The sequence below is a fragment of the Stegastes partitus genome, unplaced genomic scaffold, assembly GCF_000690725.1.
Source record: "Stegastes partitus isolate 25-593 unplaced genomic scaffold, Stegastes_partitus-1.0.2 Scaffold27, whole genome shotgun sequence".
Classification (NCBI taxonomy): Eukaryota; Metazoa; Chordata; class Actinopteri; family Pomacentridae; genus Stegastes; species Stegastes partitus.
In genome coordinates, this window is record NW_007577758.1 from 1,114,790 (window position 1) to 1,125,765 (window position 10,976).

Consider the following 10,976-nt stretch of genomic DNA (forward strand, 5'->3'; position numbering starts at 1 on the left):
CACACAGTTTCATATGAAGATATCTTTTGTAGCTGGGGATTAAACAATGAACTTATAACAGGCCATGCTGTAGCTGTTACCTAAGCCTGAAAATTAGTGAACTCAATAGCCAGATCCAATGTAAGCCTCCTGAGTTGGCTTGGTTTCTGAACTCATGGAGTGACAAAGGCAATGTCACAACTCCTCCTCTTTTTATTCCCCCTTTAAAGAGCTGACTTGTCATCGTGACTCACTGCTATTGATACTAATTAAATGACCCTGCTATATTTCATCCACTCCTGTTTGTTCACTTCTAGGAAAATCTACCAGTTTCATGTAAAAGGGAGGCCTGACCTGCTCACAGTGTCATCTCTCATGTGTCTGTATAGAGGATGTGGTTTTGTTTTCCTCCCCAACTGATGGGACCACAACTTCCTGAATCAACAACCAATCAGATTTGAGTTTCCACTGAAAAACCAACAGCAACTGAAAACCTTTTGGTGTGTGTCGATAAGTGTATTATAAACACTGTACCACATGTAGGCAGGGCAACATGTAAAGGTGACTGCAAGATCACAGAATTACTACTTTATTGTGAACAACCCATTACATCTATTTTTTGCTGCGAGTCAATTAAAAAATTGTTATTTCAAAGTCAAGGAAGTCAAATCTATGACTTTTAGCTATTCTGTCAATCAACCAGGTGAGGGCAGCAGTCAACCAAACAGTTTGTGGACTGATCATAGATGAGCTGATACTCCGGCATCAATTCATGAAGATGCCTGGCTCGAGTCATTGTGGTGCTAATACAATGTGAGCACAATATTATAAACCCATTACACAACAAAGTACTGTCAGCACATGCTACGAATGCAGTGTACATAAGCTGATCAAACACAAAAACTCCTTTTTGTGGCTGCTGTTGAAAGACCATACAATATTAACCATAATGTGAAGAAACCTAATCCTGCTGTGACGAGATCCCTCCCTTCATTTTCTGTATTGTCTTTACACAAAGTGCGACTGTGCAAACACAAGAGAAAAATGTAACTCAAATACATGCCAGGAGTGAAAGGCCTAGTATTGAAAGCTGGGTGTGGCTCCAACAGGTTCTAATATGTGTGGAATCCAGGGCTAGCTGTGTCAGCGACTGGGTGTCAGGTTAGCTGTGAAGCTAACCTGACACCCAGCTGTCTTTAGTGTCCCTGGAGTCAATAACACAGTGCGTAATCAAACAGACATTCAAGGCCGTCATTAAAGAGTCAAGGCTAAACACACAAACTGAGGTTAACACTAAACACTAAATCTGAGAAAACAAACTGTTGGTTTCTGGTAGATTCTTAACATGAGACACTCTTTATAGGGCACATATAATTCTAAAAGTTTTAGATTTAAGAACTGAGACACATGTTGCAACACGAGGCGACAACTGGTGGAATAAATTCACAGCAATAGTTGCACTTACTCATTGGGACAACATGCACAGAGTATGTGATGATGTCGTAGGTGGCAAACTGTGAAATCATTTGTAAGCGCTAAACCACAATAAAGGGGGGAAAGAAAGGCCAATGTGAGAAAGAAAGAGCACATTATACATAAACTGTACCTGTTGGGAAAAACAACTCCTTAATAGTTTTATGATGTTAATAAAATTGCATGAATGGAGCACTGGGTAAATATATACCTGGTTTTAGAGCTCTCGAAACTTTCAGGTGCAAGAATTATATGAATGGAAACAGTTAACCAACTAGCAAGGAAGTGAAATATTGAAGTTTCAATGAAACACTGATCTTCTGAGTGCAGAAGAGATGGTAAGAAGATCTCTGAAATAAACAAAATTCCACAGCACACTTCTCATTTTCTGTTGTGTTTCCTAATTACTATTTGAACCTCACTGAACCAGGTTCCTTATTCCGATCATTCAGGCATCATTTCCATCACAGTTGCTCCTGTTGATTTAGTACTGTTTACACAATGTCACTCAGAATGGGTTCTGTGTTTTAAAATCTTGATATCTACCTACACAATGTACTGCATGTGTACAGTGCTGCTGGACTCATATGCAGCTGCATGTACTGTATATATCCAATTACTCATGTAAAATGATTTTCCTGTTGTCTGTGTGTCACCTCATTATATACACACAGGTGGTAAAGCTGATATAGTGGAAATGCTACTGAGCCATAACCACACATTATCTTAGTTTTAGCAGTCCCAGAGCAAAGATGAGGCTCTTACCACAGCGGTCCCTGATGACCAGGTTGTGTCCTTCCTTCAGGTTGATGGTGAGCAGGAAGGACCTGGGAGGATCTCTGATGTGCTCCGACACACCAACAGTCTCGTTGCCCATCTCACTCTGGGGAAAAACACCAATATATTAAGAGTAGTAGGAGCAACAAAGCAGTAGGTCAACTGATTAAATCTAAACCTTCTCACAAAGTCACAGCTGTATCGGATTCTAAACATCCATCGTAAAAAAACAAAACAAAAAAACACCAACAAAAAAACATCTTTATGCACAAAGAATCAAAAATGATCAAATGTTTATTTTTAGGAACTAATTTTATAAGAAGGGCTGCAGGGTGGCGCAGTTGGTAGCACTGTTGCCTCGCATCCAGAAGGTTGCCGGTTTGCGTCCCGGTGGGGGCACCGGAATCTTTCTGCGTGGAGTTTGCATGTTCTCCCTGTGCAGCGTGGGTTCTCTCCGGGTTCTCCGGCTTCCTCCCACACAGTCCAAAAACATCCATCCATCCATTTTCTATACACCGCTTAATCCTCATTAGGGTCGCGGGGGGGCTGGAGCCTATCCCAGCTGACTTAGGGCGAAGGCAGGGGACAACCTGGACAGGTCGCCAGTCCATCGCAGGGCCACACTTAGAGACAGACAACCAAGCACACTCACAGTCACACCTACGGACAATTTAGAATCACCAATTAACCTCAACATGTTTTTGGACTGTGTGGGAGGAAGCCGGAGAACCCGGAGAGAACCCACGCTGCACGGGGAGAACATGCAAACTCCACGCAGAAAGATTCCGGTGCCCCCACCGGGACGCAAACCGGCAAACAGTCCAAAAACATGTTGAGGTTAATTGATGATTCTAAATTGTCCGTAGGTGTGAATGTGAGTGTGCTTGGCTGTTTGTCTCTAAGTGTGGCCCTGCGATAGACTGGTGACCTGTCCAGGGTGTCCCCTGCCTTCGCCCTAAGTCAGCTGGGATAGGCTCCAGCCCCCCCGCGACCCTAGTGAGGATTAAGCTGTGTATAGATAATGGATAGATGGATTTTATAAGAACTATATGGTCAGTATGAATACAAAAGATCCTGAATCTATCCAGAGCAGTGGTGGAAGAAACATTCAGATCCTTTACTTAAGTAAACGCACTAATAAAACAATGTAATAATACTGCATTACAAGTAAAAGTCCTGCAAGGAAAAGCCAACTGTTTGATGAAGTGATGAAGTGTTTTGTTGAGAAATGTGCATATCAACCTCAGAACAAAAGCAGAAGACCTTGTGAAGATGCTGCTGAAGCTGGTAAGAGAGAGTCATTATCCACAGTGAAGCCAGTCCTGTACCGACATGGGCTGAAAGGCTACTCAGAGAGGAAGAGGACATTACTCCAAAAGAAACAAAAAAGCAGATTACAGTTTGTAAATGCACACAGGGACAAAGTCCTTCATTTGTGGAGACATGTCCTGTGGTCTGATGAAACTAAAACTGAACTGTTTGGCCATAATGACCATCGTTACATCTGGAGGAAAAAGGGAGAACACCATCCCAGCTGTGAAGTACGGGGGTGGCAGCATCATGTTGTGGGGATGTTTTGCTGCAGGAGGGACTGCTGCACTTCACAAAGTAGATGGCATCATGAGGAAAGAAGATTATGTGGAAATATTGAAGCAACATCAGCCAGAAAGTTAAAGCTTGGGCACTAATGGGTCTTCAAATGGACAATGACCCTAAGCACACCACCAGATTAGTTACAAAGAGGTTTCAGGACAACAAACTCAGTGTTTTGGAGTGGCCATCACAAAGCCCTGATCTTAATCCTAGAGAACATTTGTGGTCAGAGCTGAAAAGGTGTGTGGAACAAGGAGACCAACAAACCTGACTCAGTTCCACCAGTTCTGTCAGGAGGAATGGACCAGAATTCATCAAACTATTGTGAGAAGCTTGTGGAGGGAAACCCAAAACATTTGACCCAAGTCATACAATTTAAAGACAATGCTACCAAATACTAAGGAAATGTATGTAAACTTCTGCCTTTGAAGTAAGTAACAAAAAAAATAAAACTCTAAAAAAAAGCAGCACATAATGGAACCTTGAAATTGTAATTAAGTACAGTACTTGAGCAAACGCACTTATTTATTTTCCAGTGATCCAGACATTTGATGCCATATCACATCATATATTGCTATATTTGCCTTTGTCTCATTATATTTCACTGTTAGTCACAAAAAAGTCACAAAATTCTGCCATTAGGGCTCAACAACAGAGGACAGTCTGTTTTCTAATCTTAGTACTGCTACATTACTTATTCCTGTTGTGACACAATGTCCTCCTACAAACATTACTAGTTATGAGCTTTAACAACAACATTAAGACACATCACAATGACTTTTTAGTTTTGTTCTACTTCCACTTCTTCACTCTATTTCGCTCATTTCAAATCACACGTTAGTCACATGCTGGAATCTACTTCTCTTCATTTTTGTACTTTTTACTTGTATTGTTTTGCCCATGTTTCTACTACTCCTACTAAATGCTTCTTTAAAAAGCGCACTCAGTTGAAGGGTTTATGCTGTTGCATTCTTTGTCAGTCTATGCTTCCTGTCCACGCAATGGATTATTTAATCACTATTAAGCCTCTCCACAAAACCATGCATCTTTCAGTGAAAAAACTCGAGTCGCCTGGAATCACCCGGCTTAGTGTCCCAACCCTGACCGGCCACAAAAGCCAGGATGACACACGCTGAACGCTGAACCAAACAGCCCACCATCCCATCATGTCCTGAACAGGGCACAATAATCTGGAATTAAACTTTGACATGAGTCATTGTCTGCCAAAGCACAAGGCTGCTGTCTGCACGATGTATAACACAAAACACAGCCACTTGACAGAAGCAGAGTCCTTCTGACCGTAGAGATGCAGCTCAGGATAAAGCCCATGATACAGCATGATAATGCTTTTTTCTGAGATATACACTATAAATACTAATAAAAATATTTCAGTTTAACGACAGAATCGCCTCCCAATTTGCCCAACCCGGAGTGCAGCACTTACATTTTGGTTGTCCTTGTCCTTTAGCACGTGACCGCTGAAATCATTATTATCATACTGCAGAGAAAAACATAAATACTTTTCAAAAACCTATCATGTGATACCATATGAAGGTATGAAGAGGATTTTAAAAGCATGTAAAGTCCCAGATAATGAAAAAGTGAAGTTTCAGTCTGCTGATCAGCTAAAGGTCAGGAACTGCTCTCTCTTCGGTATTTCTAGCACAAGCACAAATCCTCTGATTAAAAATTCCAATGTCCAGGGGACTGAACAGAGAATTTAATAATGAAAAAAGGGAATTTGCTTTCCTTCTCGCCCTCTTTGCGGCTCAGAGTAACTACAATTTCAAGAGTTTTCCTCATCGTACGATCATGACTGACTAACATTTTGCTGTAAGGCACATGGATTTTTGTTTAGTTTTGAAAAACAAACAAACAAACAAAAACAATACAATTAGTTCTTGATAGCTATCTGTCAAAAATATCTATTACATTATACACAATTTCCAGGTATTTTATAAGTCTAGTTAATATTATTTGACTTGTCTAAAAACTAGATGTTGGCAAGGCCAATTAGACTAAAAGAGTGCAGCCATGCTAGCAGCTCGAGGAGGCTGTACTTTGCCTCAGTGGTGCTATAATGTCAGCATGCTAACATGCTGATGTTTAGCAGGTGCAATCTTTACTATGTTTGACACCTTGGTTGACTGTGCTAGCATGCAAACATTTGCTAATTAGGACTGAATGAATTTTAAGCACAACTGAGGCTGAAGGGAACAATTTTTAAAGGTATTTCGTTGTAATTTAAAGTACTCTAAAATGCAATCAAATATATATATATATATATATATACACTGAACAATTGTTCATCCTCTTGGCACTATGGATGTCTGCAATAATTTTACAGCACTCTGTCTAATAATCGCATCTTACTAAATCCTCAGCAGGCAGATGTTAAAATATTTCACTGAGTACAGTTGTGAACAAAGGTTTATATATAAAGACCATGTACACAGCTCAAAAAAATAAAGGAAACACGTGCTGTTGTGCAGATGGAACAGACAACAGGTGGAGATGAGAGGCAATTAGCAAGACAACCCCTATAAAGGAGTGGTTCTGCAGGTGGTGACCACAGACCATGTCTCTGTTCTCATCCTGTCTGGCTGATGTTTTGGTCACTTTTGCATTTTGTCAGTGCTCTCAGCCCTAGACGTAGCATGAGGTGATGTCTACAACCCACAGAAGCTGCTCAGGTAGTGCAGCTAATCCAGGATGGCACATCAATGCCAGCTGTGGCAAGAAGGTTTATTGTGTCTCTCAGCACAGTGTCCAGAGCCTGGAGGAGATACCAGGAGACAGGTCAGTACACCAGGAGACGTGGAGGGGGCCGTAGGAGGGCAGCAACCTAGCAGCAGGAGGGTACCTCCTCCTTTGTGCAGGAGGACCAGGAGGAGCGCTGCCAGAACCCTGCAGAATGACCTCCAGCAGGCCACTAATATGCATGTTTCTGTTCAAACTGTCAGAAACAGACTCCATGAGGGTGGTATGAAGGCCCGACATCCACCAGTGGGGCTTGTGCTGAAAGCCCAACACCAAAAGGGCGATTGGCATTTGCCAGAGAACACCAAGATTGGCAGATTCTCCATTGGTGCCCTGTTCTCTTCATGGATGAGAGCAGGTTCACACTGAACACATGTGACAGAAATGACAGTCTGGAGACGCCGTGGAGAACATTCTGCTGCCTGCAACATCCTCCAGCAAGACCGTTCGGCAGTGGGTCAGTAATGGTGTGGAGAGGCATTTCTTTGGAGGGTGCACAGCCCTCCATGTGCTAGCCAGAGGTACCCTGACTGCCAATAGGTACTGGGATGAGATCCTCAGACCCATTGTGAAACCATATGCTGGTGCAGTGGGCCCTGGGTTCCTTCTGATGCATGACAGTGCTCAGCCTCATGTGGTTGAAGTGTGTCAGCAGTTTCTGCATGATGAAGGCATTGATGCTATGGACTGGCCTGCCCGTTCCCCAGACCTGAATCCAACTGAGCACATCTGGGACATTATGTCTTGTTCCATCCACCACGTTGCACCACAGACTGTACAGGAGTTGACTGATGCTTTAATCCAGGTCTGGGAGAAGATCCCTCAGGAGAACATCCGCCGCCTCATCAGGAGCATGCCCAGGTGTTGTGGGGAGGTCATACAGGCACATGGACGTCACACACTACTGAACCTCATTTTGACTTGTCTTGAGGAATTTCCACTAAAGAGCCTGTAATGTGATTTTCCACTTCTATTTTGAGTGTGATTCCAAATCGAGACCTCCATGAAATAACAATTTTGATTTACATTGATCATCTTTGTATTGTTTTGTTCTCAACACATTCCATTTTGTAATGAATAAAGTTTTTCAGCTGGAATATTTCATTCACTGAGATCTAGGATGTGTTTTTTTGGTGTTCCCTTTATTTTTTTGGGATTAGTGTATATCATGGCAGTCTGGATTTTCCAATGACTCGTAGAATTTACAGAATTTTCTGTGATGCAATAAGTGAAATCCATGTGTCTTTGTAAACAATCATGCATTTTTGTTTGTTTGTTTGTGGGGGTTTTTTCAATATATTTATTAAAGGTCTTCTGAAAATATGACTAAATCTGCTGGGTCCAAAATGATACAAACAGCAACTGGGATGATCAGTTTTTGGTGATGTAGAAAGCTGTGTTCATCATATTTTCTTTGTGGCAGGGCCTCCTAACTCTTATAAGTGATAACAACTGATTACAGCTGCTGAGTTCTCTGAGCCGATTAAAAGAGGGCCCATTTCAAACACTCATTAGAATCAGCCTCAAACATCACAGTGGGAAAGTTTGAGGAGCTCAGCAAAGATCTGAAAAAAGAAACCATTTACTTGAACAAGTCAAGAAAGAAAAAAAAAAGAGCTATCACCTGCTGCTAAGAGACAATTGGTCAGAATACTCAAGAGCCAACCAAAAGTAACCAAAATGTAGGTCTGCAGTTAACTGGAAGCTATACAGGTGTCAGTGTCCACAGTCAAGCATGTTTTACATCACCATGGACTAAGAGGCTAGAAAAAGGAAGACCTTGCTCTAGAAGCAGCACCTTAAGGCTCAACTGAAATTTGCTGCTGATCACATGGACACAGAAAAGGCCTTCTGAAACAAAGTCCTGTGGTCACATAAAACAAAAATTTTAGAAATATATTTGGAGGAAAAGAAGGAGGAGATAAGGTATGGCCTTTAACCCCAAGAACACCAAACCTACGGTTAAGTATGGTGGTGGCAGTATTATGCCCCAAGACTGTTTGCTGCTAGTGAAACTGGAGCTTTACACAAAGTAAACGGAACAATGAAAAGAAGAATTACCTCCACATTCTTCAGGAAAACCTAAAATTATCAGTCCGAAGGTTGGGTGTTAGATGCAGTTGTTTGTTTCAACAAGACAATGGGCCCAAACACACATGAAAGTGGTAGAAGTGGTTAAATAAGGCTAGAATTAAGGCTATAGACTGGTTTTCCTAAGGTACTGACTTGAACCCTACCAAGAAACTGTGGCCTGTGATGAAGAAAATATTCTGTCAGAAAGCCAAAAAAAATAGCGTAACTGTGCAAATTCTTCCAAGAGGAGTGGTAAAAGGTACTACCAGAAGCTTGCCAGATGCTTGTTCACAACTACCGAAAGTGTCTAGTTGAGTTTAAAATAGCCAGTGGATGATAAACCAAATATTAGCATTGCTGTACATAGATTTTTGACCCAGCAGATTTTGTCACATTTCCTGAAGACCTGTAGTAAATCTGTGAAATAACCACAATGTATAATTGGTTTTTGTGACAAAGATGCATGTGTTTTAGTCACTCCATTGTAGAAAATTGAGAACTTTGGTTCACAGTTGTATGTATGGATTTCGTACTTGTGTGGCTCCACAACTTCTTCTGAAATCCCTGTCACTGTTGTCATAATTGTTTTCTGTGACAAAGAGACGTCTGTTCCAGTGATTCTTTCATCGAAAATTCAGTTATAGGAGTTACTGGAAACTCAAGACTGCTATGGTTTACATATTCTTTAAATATGTCTGTAAACTTTTGTTCACGACTGTAAAAGTTGATGTTTGATGCAATTTTCTTGGATCTATTGAAAAAGGTTTCAGAACCATGGATATCACTTTGTTTCGGCATAATTTGTGAGCTTACTGCAAAAAATGTTACCACAACAAAGGTGTGGTAAAATGTGATCAGACAACATTCATTACTTGCTAACGTGGTTCAGCAACACATACATTACATCTGTGGAAAATCAATGTAACCAACATTTCATTTGCTTCTCCGTCGCACTCTGGCTGAACCTTGTCTCTTCTAAACCCCACCCACAATGAAATCAGGCAAAAAATATTTAAGGGAATATGTCTATGTAGATTCTCAGTCATCTAATTCATGATAGTCCAAGGAGCTTCAGTAGAAATCAACTGGACTACTCTTGTAGGTTCCTAAAGACGTTTCACCTCCCATCCAAGAGGCTTCTATAGCTCTGACTGACTGACGGGGAGTTTCAGATGTTTATAGTCACTCCAGCTCACATAGCTAATGGTCCGTTAACAACCAAGGAATCTGTGTTGAGCCACTGAGCCACGTGAAGCTGTCTGGTCTCCCTTATTGACTGTGCTGTCCATGTTGAGGAGAATGGAAGACTCAACATTGAAGTCTATAGAAAACCTACATATACAGCAATATCTGCCGTTCCATTCCTACCACCCACTGGAACACAAGGTGGGGCTCATCAGAACCTTAAAGCACCAGGCTGAGAATATTCACTTGCATCTGAAGAATAGGGGACACTCCTTTAAGGACAGCAATGTACACATTTTAGACAGAGAGGACAGATGGTTTGAGAGAGGAGTGAAAGAAGGCATCCAATCAAACTGGAACCGCATCTTTAAACAGAAGAAGGGGTCAGTGACACCATCGATCAAGCACGTATAACTCAGTGATAAGGTCTCTCCCCAGAAAGTTTCACCATCAGTAGCATCTTGAGTGACTCCTGACATGGCAGATTTACATCTATGTTGTGTAAACAGGCTGCTTCACCACCATGATCACTGTCGTTGTTGTTGGACCACCTGGTTTCAGAGTAATTCACACCTTGAGTCACATGAGCCCTGGTTGTTAATGAGCCATTAGCCATGTGAGCTGGAGTGACTACAAAACGAAAACTCCACATCAGCCAGTTAGAACTGGAGAGGCCTCTTGGATGAGAAGTGAAATTTCTTCAAGAACCTAAAAGAGAAGTGTAGTTGATTTCTACTGAAGTGCCAGGATTTAAGGGAATAAAAAAGAAACGCAAAAGGAAATAAAACATTAAAAAACTAAAATAATATTTATACTGATCAAAATGATTCACCATGCCAGATTTTGTGTATGGTCGCTCTGTTATTCACCCAGCTGGTGCCAGTATTTCATCTGTGATGTCTTCAAATGTATTTGGTAACACCTCTGATAGTCTATTCACATTTGCTTGTTGTTTTATTGTAGTCTCCATCTTACTGCAGATAAAGACAGCTATTAAAGCAAGACAGGAAGATTTAAAGCAAACCTGTGATTCAGCATTTACAGTTTAAAAGTACTATGATACAAAGTGAGAAATATGATTGACAGTTCTGCTAGATATTTGACATCACATGTGATTAGTCAAAAATCAGACAGCA

At 41.3% G+C, this 10,976-nt stretch overlaps 1 protein-coding gene across 4 annotated transcripts in view; it reads right to left on the bottom strand.

Annotated features, from left to right (window-relative positions):
* The window catches only part of LOC103369204 (multiple C2 and transmembrane domain-containing protein 2), a 54,811-nt gene that overhangs the window by 26,334 nt on the left and 17,501 nt on the right, over positions 1-10,976 (bottom strand). For all 4 annotated transcript variants that reach the window (XM_008297868.1, XM_008297885.1, XM_008297877.1 and 1 more), the window contains exon 3: positions 2,218-2,335. In XM_008297868.1, coding sequence (XP_008296090.1) covers positions 2,218-2,335 — 118 coding nt within the window. The remainder of the gene's footprint in view (positions 1-2,217; positions 2,336-10,976) is intronic.